Source organism: Tripterygium wilfordii, chromosome 9, assembly GCF_013401445.1.
Source record: "Tripterygium wilfordii isolate XIE 37 chromosome 9, ASM1340144v1, whole genome shotgun sequence".
In the NCBI taxonomy this organism is placed as follows: domain Eukaryota; kingdom Viridiplantae; phylum Streptophyta; class Magnoliopsida; order Celastrales; family Celastraceae; genus Tripterygium; species Tripterygium wilfordii.
Window position 1 is genome coordinate 1,340,075 of NC_052240.1, and position 14,128 is coordinate 1,354,202.

The window sequence follows — 14,128 nt, forward strand, 5'->3', positions numbered from 1 at the left end:
AACAAGCCCGGCCCACCATAACACTTAACCAAATAATCAACCCAATTAGGCCCCAAGCAATATAAGACTACTGGCCCAAAAAAAAAACGCGAAGTAACTGGGGGCCTCTGTACTAATTTGCGTTGTTGGGTTACTGACTTCTAATGTTTTGTGTAGTTTTGGATGGTACTGGGCCTATGGGTCTGCGCCATACCTCTTCTAATTATGCCCATTAGACTTGTAAATAGTTTACAAAGGCCTCTGTGCACCATTGATGTTGTGGGACCAGATAGAGCTGTGAACTGTGGAGTATAAAACGGTCTTGGTCCAGTAATTGATTGGTGAGCATTGGACGGTGGGGGGGCGTGTAATCAATGATGCAACCAAGGTTGGAAGAAAGAGAAATCATGAATGAAGCGTTGGTGGTTTAGGTCCAAGATCATCTTTTTTTGTGGAAGCCAATAATTGAATCTAAGTTGCCCCCTCCCTCCCCAAAGAGCTTACAACTTGGTGCATTAATTGGTTCATATGAATTTGATGGTATATTACAGATTCAATGGGCTATTTCACCCAACCAGGTAATTACTATTAATAAGGACAAAAATATAGGCAGGGAAGTAAATGAATTTCAATGTATAATACACTTTAAATAGTGGAAGTTCTACCCTTCCCAAAAGCATTCCATCAATGTATGAATAGGGTCATTGCTATGATTTCATCACACTTAATGAATGAGTGTCACGCATTGTTGAGATGTTTTTGGCATAAAACCTTTTGAGATATTTATCCTTTTTATAAATAGTATGAGTATTTGAATCATTTTATTCTCTTGTATTATCGAGTATTGTACGACGAGCTATCTCATCAGCGTTTGACGCATATAAGTTCCAGATATTTGGATCTTCCCATACTCTCTTAGTATATGATGTGTCGTAAAGCGTTGATGTGAATAGTTGGATTTAAGTTTCCCAATTGGATTGATTCCCAACCAACTTGGGCATCCATGTGTGGTTATGTATTCAATATACTGATGGAGTGAATTTGGAGATTTTCAGTAGTCAAAACTGTGCAAAGTTTACATTTGATTCCTGGTTGGGTGAGATGTAATAAGCAACCACACAAAACTAGCTAGTTTCGTTTTATTACACGTATATCTTCAAAGTGTAATGTCCCATTTGAACTTACAAAAGAAAAAGAGATAGAAATAAGTTAAATAACTGCAAATCCATTAAAGTACCTTAATTTCTATTTCATACTTGCCCGAAATGGAAATTGGAGATCACTTGTTAGATTCATTTTCTTTTTTATCGATCGATTACGACATCACACAAGTTTTACCTTTGAATATTCGAAACGGGTCTAAATTTGGACCGTAAAACCTGCATGCATAGAAATGACAACAAGGTAAGCTGAGCCAAAGTCTGACGCGTGAGCATAAGAGTATTGTTCTCAATGGAAATAGAACTTAGGACCTTCAAGTTTTGTCTTTAGACATTCGATATGAATTTAAACTCGAGCCGTCAGACTCATGCGCACAGAAGTGACGACGGGTAAGTTGAGCCAAAGTCTGGCCACAAAAATATTATTCTCAATGGAAATCAAACTCATGACTATTCCAATCCATACTCTTTGACCCCAGATAAATTCATCAATCATGATATCGCGAAGTGGTGGTGGTGGTTGTTAGATTCCATCATATGCCCTACATACGAAGTCGTTCTCCTGGCCCTATTTTACGGTCATTGAACGCAAGGACCCCACAAAGTCACTAATTGGCAGAGACATGGATCACCACCAGTCCACCAACAATGGCAATCCAACCCTCTCTGCTTCCACTAATATTATTATGTCAAGAAAAGCAAACAATGGGAGTTTGACATTACACTTAAAACCTCCTAAGACCATCCACAGGGATACCGATACTGGACTCCAAATTTAGAGTCTCACGTTTGTCCTTTATAGTGAAAAATTACTCCACATAAGTGACTGCAAATGGAACTGTAAATTTTTTGTGTGGTACAGTAAAACTCTATATTCGTTGTGCAACTGTAGCAAACGATAGGTTATTTGAAAATTTTTTATTGATGTGGGTCCCGCAGAAATTAAAGTTTTTAACTCTTTTATAGTTGTTTTATACTTTATTTTTTTTCCTTCTATATATTTTACCTCTTTGGTATCACGCTGTCACACTCAATTACTTTATTTTTTGTTCATATTTTTTTTAATTTAATGATTTCACAAATTACATATTAAATCTTCTTGACACAAAAAATATAAAATATTGAATAAAATAAATACTGTAACTATTTACGTGATATATAATTTTAGAAAAATATTAATGTTAAATCATAAAAAGTGTTGCAGAAATGAATATTTAAATTATTAAGAGTATGATTTAGAGTTTTTGTTGCTTGTTGCATGGTGTTACTGTTAGAGAAACAGTAAATCTGTGAAAAATGTACTTTTATTGTAAATTTAGAGTTTTTGTTTAGAATCATTGATGTGAATGATCTGAATATGGAAAAGGCTCCACATTTAAGCCCCCCATCAACATTTACCCAAGAAGAAAGTCCCTGTAAGAACTACCCAAATCACATTATTCTTTGAAATTAAGATTTTGCCATCGATTCTATAAATAAAAGAAGTCACGGACCTGCATTTATTGTATATGACAGAAGAGAGTAAATGAGGTTAGTTGAGAAATTTTGTAGTATATTTTCTATAAAGAAAATTGAATTCTCTCTGTATGTTTATAAGCTACACCCGTGTCACAACCCAACTAGAATTTTCTCATCTTCCCCTTCAATAATGGACGTCACAGGCCTTCTCCTCCTTCTTTTCTCCCTCATCTTCCTCCGTTTCTGGTGGCGACGATGGTCGGTCACCGGCGGAGGACCCAAGAATCTCCCGCCGGGACCTCCAGGGTGGCCTCTAGTGGGTAACTTGGGCCAGGTGATCCTCGGGGGACGTCATTTTGTGTTTGTGGTGCGTGATCTGCGTGCAAAGTACGGCCCAATATTCACCATGAAAATGGGCCAACGCAATCTTGTTATCGTCACCAGCTCTGATCTGCTCCACGAGGCCCTAATCCAAAGAGGCCCAACATTCGCGAGCCGACCCGCTGACTCCCCGATCCGGAATTTGTTCAGTGTTGGAAAGTGCGCCATCAACTCGGGTCTCTACGGACCTCTGTGGAGAACACTGCGTAGGAACTTCGTCAGTGAGTTGATTAACCCTGTCAGAATCAAGCAATGTGGGTGGATTCGAAATTGGGCCATGGAGAATCTCTTGAAGTGGCTCCAGAAAGAAGCGGATGAAAACGGCGTCGTTGAAGTGATGAGGAACTGTAGACGGACCATCTGCGGTATTTTGGTGTGTATTTGTTTTGGAATCAAGATGTCAGAGGAAGAAATCAAGAAAATTGAGAATGTGACGACGGAGGTTATGTTAATGACGACGCCGAAGCTCCCGGATTTCTTCCCTGTTCTTGCGCCATTGTTTCGGCGACATATGAAGGAAGCGAAGGCGTTACGAAGGAGACAAATGGAGTGCTTGGTTCCACTGGTGAAGAATCGAAGAGCCTTTGTGGAGGGTAATGGAGTTCCTAGCCTGGACATGGCTAGCCCGATTGGTGCTGCCTATATTGATTCTCTGTTTGGGCTAGAGGCACCGGGTCGGACGTGTTTGGGAGATGAAGAACTAGTGACACTGGTGACGGAATTGATTATCGCCGGAACTGACACGAGTGCGACGGTTGTGGAATGGGCTTTGTATGAACTGGTTCAAAATCAAGATATTCAACAAAAATTGTACGACGAAATTGTCGATTTTGTTGGCAAAGATGGAGAGATTAACGAAGATGACATCGAGAAAATGACGTATCTCGGGACGGTTGTTAAAGAGACCTTACGGCGACACCCGCCAGGACATTTCGTGTTATCTCACGCGCCGACGAAGGAGACTGAGCTCGGTGGGTATACAATTCCGGCGGATGCGAATGTGGAGTTTTACACAGCTTGGGTGGCTGAGGATCCGAATGTTTGGAAGGATCCGGGTGTGTTCCGACCCGATAGGTTCTTGGATGGCGATGGTGTTGACGTGGACATGACAGGGACACGTGGAGTGAAGATGCTGCCATTTGGTGCCGGACGGCGCAGTTGTCCGGGTATGGTTCTTGGTGTCTTGCACGTTAATATGTTGCTTGCGAGATTGGTCCATGCTTTTAAGTGGGTGCCCGCACCGAATAATCCACCCGACCCGACAGAGACCTTTCAATTTACTGTTGTGATGAAGAATCCTCTGAAAGCAGTTATTTTACCTCGGTAATAAGTGAATTGACCGAGACCTTTGGTTGTTTTTTACTCTTTGTTTTCTTTAATCAAGCAATTGTTGTGGGCGAGAAAGTTTAATGTATGCAATAAAAGAAGTTGATTAGTTATATTTATCTTTCAATTGAAATCCAAATATATAACATATTAATTACACCAATTAACTTATAAATGCTTGAAAGTGCAATCCACTTAACCTATGCAAGTACTAATAAAAAGTGTTCTACCAATGAGAGGTGGTTCAGTTGACAATCGATTGGGTTAGACATACGTGTCCAAGATTCGATTTCAATGAAAAATATATTTTTTAACTGTATTTCAAAATAATAAAATTTTTTGTCCTAAACAAATATTAAATTGAATATAAATATAACATAAAATATTTCGGGTTTACACTGAACGGTTGAGAATTTGCATATTTTTTTTTATTTTGAATTTAATTTTTGTTTGAGATAAAAATTATATGGTTGGATTGTAAATTTGACGAAAACGCATTCATGATTATTTTTAAGAAAACAAAATTGTAGTGGCTTTCATATTCATATGTATGGGCATAATTAAAGTTTCTTTTTCCCAGTCACAGCGTTGGGTGGTGGTAGTGACCCACAAATTTATGTAGTGCCAAACTGCCAATCTTTATGGAGCTTGCTGTGCTGTCTAGTTGACTGTTGACAGATGAGCTAAAAAACTACAAAGCATTCTGGTTTGCAAACTTATGCAATTGGAGGAAAACTGTGTCCTAGACTGATCCTATTTGTGGTCATAAATGGAGCTGCCAAGTGGTAGTTGTGGATTAAAACATACATTTATTGCTTTAATAATGCTGCCAATAAAAAGGAACTCTCCTGTGTTTTGATAATGCTTTGCAACAATATATTTTTTATTCAAAATAAAAATTAAATTCATCCTGATCGAAAATCCAATATATGTTTGTGAATATATCTCACATGTACTTCCTTCGGAAATCACCTTTGACTAGGAAATAATCAGATATATATATATATATTCAGTAACATAAATAATCATAGATTCTGAAAGAGGGGACACAATTACTATACACAAGCAACTGGACCTTGTCTCTAATTGGTCATAACTAGTCCTTTTGTGAACTTGCTCAATTACAGCCTAGCCTGCCCAAGCATTCCATGAAGCTGTGTGGTTGGCTATGAACTGTTTGTACCAAGTTACTGAAAGTCTAGCAGTTCTCTTGAGGGTGACCATATTGACATGGTACAGCCCAAACCGTGTCGTATATCCGGATAACCACTCAAAGTTGTCAAGCAATGACCAAGCAAAATAACCTCTTACATTGGCTCCTTTCCTGATCATGTTATAAAAGTTCTTAATCTCCAAAAGTTTGGCAGACAAAAATACAGTGCAAGAACAAGGCCAAGTGACTTGAAGCAAATGTAAATAGCTTATGAGAGCCTGTAAGTACCTTATTGCTCTTGATAGAGCATCCAAGTAGTTTCCAATATAATTGATTCTCTCCACATCATTGATTGAAGCTTCAATGGTGGAATTGGGATTGTCCTGCTGACCAACTCCTGCAAGGGATGAGCGTGTTATTATGAGTGAAATTTTTTAAGAAATGAATCTCGTCAGAAGCTATATAATTTGCTTGCCCGCTAACCATTTTCTGTAATGAACATCGGTATGTTATTGTATCTCTCCTTTATGTACATCACTGTGTTTTCCAGTCCTTGAGGATAGGCATTTATCCAGTCAACTGCAGTCTACATTATAAGCAGAAAGCTTGAGTTTTCCCCCCTATAGAGAAGATATGTTACGGATATGAATGTTAGATATATACATACAGGTTGTCCAATGCAGACACCATCCTTTTGTGCAGTACGAAAAGCGAGACCTTCTATCTTGGAAACTCCTGGTCCAGGCTCACATGCTGAGTATATGCAGTCCTTTATGTAAAAGCTGGTATAGTGATTGATGCCAACGAAGTCTACTCCATTCTTCAGGTTCTCAATTTCCTTTTTCGAAAATGCGGGCAAATCAGAACCTAGAATATGATTCATTTCTGCAGGATATTTTCCTAGTATCATTGGGTCTAAGAACCTAGCCAAAAAATTGAGATAGTCAAGAGACGCCTCTACTATGTAGTTAAGATGCTTATAACAATCAAGGTATTCCACAAAAGAACTTGAGAAGTCATTCTTAACATGAATGTATGAAGGAGATATGCCTACCAGTTCATATAAAAAGCTAGAGCTCTCTCAGCTGCTACTTTGTCTTCTGAGGAATTGCTGATGGGTTCAAGCCACATTGCATTCATAATAACTCCAATATTACCTCCTTGTTCCTTCTGAAATCGGATAGAAAATCCAGTGCTTTAGAAAACAATTACTATATTTTGCATTCCTGTTTATACTCGGTATTAAGATGAAAATGAGAAATTTAGGAAGAACTTACTTTATCAATACTATGATTTTGCCAATTTGGGATCAAATCTATATTGGGGTACCTGGTATTTTGCTCTGTATAGACTGACAGCAGCAGAATGTGATATGATCATATTGTGAGCTGCAGTGAAAGGTTCCTTTTCTGAGTCTCCAACACTGCAATTCCCAAATGCTCCGGAGCAACGAGATGGTGGATAAGTCCCTGACCTATAACCACGAATGGCTACAACATTGGGCTCATTGAAGGTGACCCAGTACTTGACTCGAGCTCCGAAAAATTTGAAACATAAATCCGCATAATACTTGAAGTCCTTCCTGAGAAATGTATAGTTCATATTAGAAGCAAAGATACATCATAAGCATATGGAAGAACAACATTGCAGCCGCAGGACTAAGGAAGGATGCATAAATAACAGCAGCATACTGCACTTCAGCACTTAACCAAGCCCCATATCGGTCTTCCAGCTCCTGAGGAATGTCATAATGACTCAATGTCACAAAGGGCTCAATTCCTGAATCAAATGTACAGGGAAAAAAAAAAAGGTTCAATGAGCCAGTGATGGTTTTGGTAATCAAATTTGATCATAATCTGCCTTTAAATGCAGTAATTAGTATTGTCTATGCAGAGTGAATCACTTGAATAAACCCAAATACAAATCTAGGCAGACTGGCCTCTCTGCAGAAGAGCATCAATGACCTTGTTATAATAGTCAACGCCTGCCTGATTGACTAGTCCAAATCTTCCCCCTGAATACAATAATTAAAATGAAAGTTAAAGATGGAATTGAGTCAGTTGACACAGTCTTCAAATAACTGAGAAGTTAGTTCCTTAAGAAGACAAATAACTCACCTGGTAGTATTCTTGCCCATGATATAGAGAACCGGTAGCTATTGATTCCAACATAGTCCATCAGATGAAGATCTTCCTACTCCCTCATACCATCACACAATAAAATGATAAGCTCACATTCTATGCAGTGTAACAATCGGTTATGATATTTCTGCTATCACTGATTATTGAACAAACTGCATAATCATGAGTTTTGCTCAACTTTCCTGGCATTATCTGTGATCCCCAGGTATCACTGGACAGGTCATATCTCTTTTCATTATCTTTCAAAGAATAAAGAAATGAACATATGAATGATTTCCTCTTGTCTAATTGAATCATGAAGAGGTATATCAGTTGGTGAAGTATGCCACCAAAAATATTTTATTATTGATTATCAAAGAAAATGGAAGTGCAATCAAACTAAAGGTTCATGACAATGACTGGTAGGGTTCAAAATCTTCCAATCAATTGTATCAAATAAGCATCTTGGGGTAGGTCACGTCCCAAATTAAGAGGATGTAGACTGCAGCTTTCACATTAAAAATCATTCTGGTCCCATATTCTAAAAATAGCATAATTGTGTTGCAATTACTTTCCAGTAGAAGTGTTGTCTGGAATTAAAAAAGTTAACAGAGAACAATCAGAGTAGAAGTTAGGAATTTTCCAACTGTCGAAGGACTTCTTACACCAATTTACCAGATATTGATGATACTGATCAACGGCAACATCTCCATTGCTTCCATCCACAATTTTTCCTAAAATGCACACAGACTCTTACTACAAGAAAAAGGAAGAGAAAAAAAGAAGGCAAACTATGTAAAGGTAAGAGAACACACACACACACACACTCAGAGAAGCACCAAAGCTTCAAATTAGCAATCTAACCAGGCTTATGAGCGAAAATGTCCCAGTTGTTGAGACCTTTACCATCAGTCGAGAAAGCTCCTTCAAACTGCACACATATGAAAGAGAGTAGCAGTGAATGGAACTATGGCATAAGTAGAAAAATTGTTCAATATTGAACAATTTGAAGTGTGAGAGATATATAAAGGCAAGGTGACCTGATAAGCAGAAGATGCAGCCCCAAAGAGGAAGTTTCTTGCAAATTGAGAAATGTCTGAACTCCCTTTCACAGATATGGGATTACAATATACCAGAATTGAAGAGCAGAACCCAAATACAAAGAAAGCTTGAAATAAAATAAAATGGTCCATGACAAATTGACAATAAACAAGGACAAATCTTCCACTCCACCAGAAAAAAAAAAAACAAATTATGGAGTTCTGCAGAGAGAATGCAAACAGAATAAGTCTCTTGATGCATAATTTGTCATCACCATTAAGATGTATCAAGAAAATGCTATATATTTCAACATATCAAGTACACAACTCACATTTGACAGGTTCAAGTACAATAACGAAGAAACTGACACCAGATTTTGTTAACAGGAATCTTGAAACACCAACACTCAAAAGAAGTTCTTTGCTTACGGGCTACGGCCACTTGTATCATTTACAAGAATAACAGAGGAAAATTGAAAGAAATATTACAATCAGTAGGTTTTTTAAGCTCAATATGAATAGATTTTATTGACTATTGGGCTCATAAACAACATTATTTGGGGTCATAATTTGACTTTTCTTTTAGTTTCCATTCACCAATACCTTCACAAGAATCAACATATCTTCGTCATGTACATAAAGTGACAGAAACCTACAATTATAAATCTGGCCTGCTACGTGACGTAACAAACAACGAATCAGTGAAATGATGCCCAAATAAAAGCGAGGAATACTGAAAGCATATATGACTAGAAGTGATAAATCAGCACAAATGGTCCAGAAACATCAACATTAACTTCTTTTATAGAAGCTGGCACTACTATGCACTAACACATCAATTAGACATCACGATTGATCACCACATATATGAGTATAAAGTCAATCAAGGATCAGAAAGAGTAGAATATCTAAAATGTGGTTGTTCTGTGAATTCTGCATATCCTGTGCCACAGATATTGACAGGAGATTCTTTTTCTCCATCACTCTTTCTAGTATCAAATTACCCATAAGGTCAAAGAATAATTCTCAATCTCAGAGAAAATAGTAGGAGCAATCAGGCGTAACGAAATCAGAGATAGCTTCGTAAAACCAAAAAACATGGGCAAATATCTTTTCCCAAGCATTATAACAGCTGATTAGCTGAAAGCAGCTTTCACAATGGGGAAGCAGTAACCAACCTCCATATTGTTTGTATAAAAAAATATATGATTAACGCACAAAAAGGTTCAAGTTTAACTGACGATATAAAATCAGATTATTAAAAGAGTAAATGAATCACAACCATGCACATGGTACCACTAGTACTCTGTTAGGCATGTGATACCACTACCAGCAGTGCTCATCACTGAATAATTGTAATTTCAGAGAGTACAAAGTCAGGTACTGTTTTTGCCCCTCATGTACGGGAATAATAGAAGGCAAGGGTTTTTTTAGAAAAAAAAAAGATAGAAAAAGACACATTAATGGGCCGGGCCAAGCCAAGACAAGCCCATGCAGGTTGCACATTATGATCTCAGAATCATACTATTGTCATTATGATTCAGACCAACCAAGTCCAAAACATTTCAAGCCGAAGTCAAATCTCATGAACAATACCATAGCAGTTAAAATTTCAAAGTAGATTCTGAAATCCACTATATTCAAATGCTTCATTGAGCAACAGGCAAAGTAGAAGAAAGTTTGCATAGAGCTTTAATAGAACTAGGCAAGATTTAGGATAGAAAGGAATTGAGTGGTTAATTTCATGTTTCTATCTTCATTAAGCATCTCACAGGGGAACTACATCAACAAAGAAACTCATTTCATTAATATGCCTCTTACATTATTCTTATTAGCTACAACAAGGCCATTGGTGCATGTCAAAAGGGAACAATAATCACCTCCAGATACCATTTTTACACCGATCTAAAGAAAATGCTCCATCTTCCTCCTGAACAAAACTATCACCTGGCTATTGCCACCAGTACCGGGGCTGATTAACGGCCATTACCTGCAGTTTCTAATTAAATGCCCACTACTACTCAATCTCAGCCAAAGTACGTTCTTCATCGTCGACTCATTTTCATATAATTTACAACCGAATCCTACAAACTCAGGTCTCCTCACAGCTTTGCCTGCTCAAAAACGACCAAACAAGTCAATTTTGCATGAACTTAAAGGTCTTGAAAGTTGAAAACTTGAAACCTGCACATCATCTCCGATATAGCGTCGTTTCTAGGTTGAGCTAATCCTTTGAAATGGGCCAAGGCCTAGAGGCAGCCCAAGTTTCTCAATTGCAACTTGCAAACACCTAATGGTTCAGGACTCGAATTCAGTTGGACCCAGCAGGGCAGGGAACGTGATCAATTTGGTATTCTATTTGAACTTTCAATGGCCTTAGGAGAAATTGAGAGGCTACTATTACTATTCTGCATTGTTTTTTCTCTCAATACAAACAAGTGGCATAAGAAAAGTGCATCCAAAGACAAATCTGTCCTCATATACTAAAATAGATTTTGGTCCCAAGGAAATCTTGAGTGAATTTTGCACTGTCAAAACTTCAGTCTACATAGAAGAGTGAATATATATACCTGTGAATAAAGGAAGGTACCAAGAATTGCTATGGTGGCACCAAGGGTATTGATGGGTCGAACTGGGGTGTGGAAGACAATGATGGATGAGACTATTACAGATATCCGCTTCATTGTGTTACCAATGCTAAATGTCAAGGGTGATATCTGATCAAGAGACATGTATGAAACCTGATTATACAGGTGGTAGAAGATACTTTGGGCAGCCACCCACCTGAATACCATTAAAACCACAATTGTTAGTAAGCAAAGTAAATGCACCTTAGCAATAACTCGTATCAGTAAACAAATCGAAGCAAAGCTGCAAGTCAGTGTCATTACCAAACGAAGTTGGGTCCAATTTGAGCTACAGCATTCTGCCAGCCAGCAGCCCACACTTGTGGTCCCTCAACCGCAATGGCAAATGGCGTGAGAATCAATAGTGACAACACGGACAGACAGCCGTAGTAGTTCATCCCACTGACAGAGTTCCCCTTCATCCCCTTCTTTGAGAAAATGTTCCGGAAAACAAATGCCAAGTTCGATATCATAGCACCCATAAAACCTGAAACACATCACAATCAACACCCTTTAATTTTCTCATAATGCCACAAAAGGTCAACGTACAAGTCCATCGATTGAAAATTTCATTGCAGAAAAAGCTAACTTACCAATCATGTTGAAGTTGAGCTCAGTAATGGCAGCAAGTGCGCAACCTCCAATGATAGGCAAAAGTGACCAGTAGACAGGCCCTGGAAAAGTCTCTCCCAATAGAAACCATGAAACCAGGACACTGAAAGCAGGCTCACCACTCTTGATGATGTGGGTGAATGAAACTGCAACCTTTGACATGCTTACAGTTGCAGCCACATGCCCAATTGTATGTGCCACTGCAACCTACTCACAGAGGACATACAGAAAAACACAAATCAGAATTCAAATCCCAAATACTCAAATCCTCGGCCAAGAGAACACTAAAGCGAATTCTTTTCCGATGAAAGCCAAAAGGGAAAAGACTTTTGTAAAAACAGAAATGTAATTAATCCAAAACACTCTAATCAAAATTTGTTTCCAATTCTTCTCTCTAATCTAACAAAGACTCATAACAAGGAAGGGGGAAAAAGAAACATAAACAAACTAAATTCCTTTCAGGTTCACTATTTCTTCTTAGGTTCAAAATTTTCATACTCCCAAATAACCCCTAATGCAGCATTAACTCCAATTCTAATTTCTTTCCCCTGTACTTTCTCAGCAGCCAAGCACAATATTACCCAAAATTTCAAAAAAAAAAAATAATAATGAGAAAAAGAACACTTACCGGGAAGAGGGTCTTCCAAAACTCGAAATCAGTCTTCGGGGCATCAGTGATCCTCGTGACCCATGAAATTAACATCATGAGAGACCCACAAGCGAGCGAGAGCGTCGAAGTAAGCCATGGATAAGGAAACGCATTCAAAACCTTCTTATTGTATATATTGAACACAACATTCAAAGACCACCAGGTCGCAAAATAGATCCCGATTTTGATCCTCTGTGCCGCATCCAATCGCGCCTGCTCGTCCAGCAACTCAATCTTGACGTCAATCGGGCGCGACCGGTCAGCCTCATAGGCTTTGCACTCTGTTGTTGTTGTGCGCTTCTGGGTCTTTGTTATTGTAAGCGAAAAGTTCTCAATTGAAGAAACACGTAATGGTTTTGGCGGAGTGAGTGAATGATTAAGGCCTTGTAGCGCGTTTCGTATAATGGGTAGTGGAGAAAATTGGGGTTTAACCAGTCCGCGCCTTTTGGGCAGGAAGTCTGAGGCTGCTAGAGAGTATTGTGCGTGCTTGATTGAATGGATCATGGCGTCAAAAACGAGTATTCCTCTGTTTGGTTACCTGGGAAACTGAGAATGTAGAAAATCCTGAGGATTTTTCGGTGAATCTCTCAAGAGATTTCACCAAGAAAGTGAGGGAAAGTGTGAAGAGCTAGCTAGTCAGCCAGGAACGGGCGACTCCAGTCCTACGGAGGTAAGGTTGGGGAAGAGAGGACTTATATAGTGAGGACGTGAACAGTGCATGAGCACCATGTGCTGCCATTTCATTGCATGACTGCATGGGACATGGGTGGTGACAGCTGACAATTTGATTTTACCTTGATATTACAAATACATATCCTTTTTTGTCTCTGCTTTGTTCTGTACTTGTTGCCGTTAGAATTTTAATTATTATATAAATAACCAGAAAATCAGAAAAATAGAGAAAACAATAATGTCATTTTTGGTTAGTGGTGAGAACGGAAACATGAACGAGAACAAAGAACATGAACGAGAAAGGAAACATGAACGAGAACAAAGAACATGAACGAGAAAGGGGATAGGAATATGAATCTCAAGAATTTCGATGTTTGGTTGGTGAAGAAATTGTAGTAATAACATTGTATTCCAGTGTTTGGTACGTGAGAATTCATTAATTAATAGGAATGGAGATAACAAAAACTATATCATCTCTTATATCTTATTGTGCTTTAATGTTTGTATTTCTACCTATATTATGGATATTGAAGACCAGATTGCCTTAACAAAATAATGAGAGACTAAATTATTTTTGGCTCTGATTTTATGTCATCTATAACAATCAAGTTTAAAAATGACCAAATTAGCATAATATTACTCAACAGAACAATTTGAATCATTTGTCTCTCATATATACTCAACAACTTGGCATTTTGAGTGCTTAGTTGTTGTTCAAATTTCTATCATAGTGGAAATCAATAATCGAATATGTCTTGAGATATTTATTTTCTTGCCCCATATCACTCTGTCCCACCCTACATCATTTCAGACTTCTTTCAGCCGTCGATTTTTATTTTTATTTTATATAATTGGTAGATTCAATTCAAGCCCACCAAGGTTGACGTTACAAACCATGAAATGCACTCAAACCACTACACACAAATTCTGCACCGTAAATTGAACAAGACA

The 14,128-nt window shown here is 38.2% G+C and overlaps 3 protein-coding genes across 10 annotated transcripts; 1 reads left to right on the plus strand and 2 right to left on the minus strand.

The window, feature by feature from the left end:
• Positions 1–2,663: 2,663 nt before the first annotated feature.
• LOC120006157 (cytochrome P450 77A1-like) lies at positions 2,664–4,419 on the plus strand. The gene has a single exon (XM_038856083.1). The coding sequence runs from the start codon at positions 2,665–2,667 to the stop codon at positions 4,303–4,305; it is 1,641 nt and encodes a 546-aa protein (XP_038712011.1). The 5' UTR covers position 2,664; the 3' UTR covers positions 4,306–4,419.
• A 738-nt stretch (positions 4,420–5,157) lies between these two features.
• On the minus strand, positions 5,158–10,260 carry LOC120006159 (beta-glucosidase 47-like). 8 transcript variants are annotated; one of them, XM_038856084.1, is made up of 12 exons: positions 8,618–10,260; positions 8,442–8,508; positions 8,253–8,311; positions 7,575–7,650; positions 7,397–7,471; positions 7,149–7,236; positions 6,787–7,039; positions 6,512–6,627; positions 6,125–6,380; positions 5,941–6,043; positions 5,746–5,854; positions 5,158–5,628 (listed from the first exon to the last, which is right to left on the minus strand). In XM_038856084.1, exons 1-12 carry the CDS (start codon positions 8,768–8,770, stop codon positions 5,433–5,435), a joined length of 1,551 nt encoding a protein of 516 aa, XP_038712012.1. In that variant the 5' UTR covers positions 8,771–10,260; the 3' UTR covers positions 5,158–5,432. The 8 variants fall into 8 exon arrangements, with proteins under 8 accessions (XP_038712012.1, XP_038712016.1, XP_038712018.1 ...); XM_038856088.1 differs by having other exon boundaries at positions 8,405–8,508; positions 8,618–8,699; XM_038856090.1 differs by having other exon boundaries at positions 8,243–8,311; positions 8,405–8,508; positions 8,618–8,699.
• Positions 10,261–10,401: 141 nt separating this feature from the next.
• LOC120006162 (glucose-6-phosphate/phosphate translocator 2, chloroplastic-like) lies at positions 10,402–13,187 on the minus strand. Its single transcript, XM_038856093.1, has 5 exons — positions 12,485–13,187; positions 11,838–12,063; positions 11,509–11,731; positions 11,188–11,401; positions 10,402–10,731 (listed from the first exon to the last, which is right to left on the minus strand). The coding sequence occupies exons 1-5, from the start codon at positions 13,007–13,009 to the stop codon at positions 10,720–10,722; spliced, it is 1,200 nt and encodes a 399-aa protein (XP_038712021.1). The 5' UTR covers positions 13,010–13,187; the 3' UTR covers positions 10,402–10,719.
• Between the last annotated feature and the right edge of the window lie 941 nt (positions 13,188–14,128).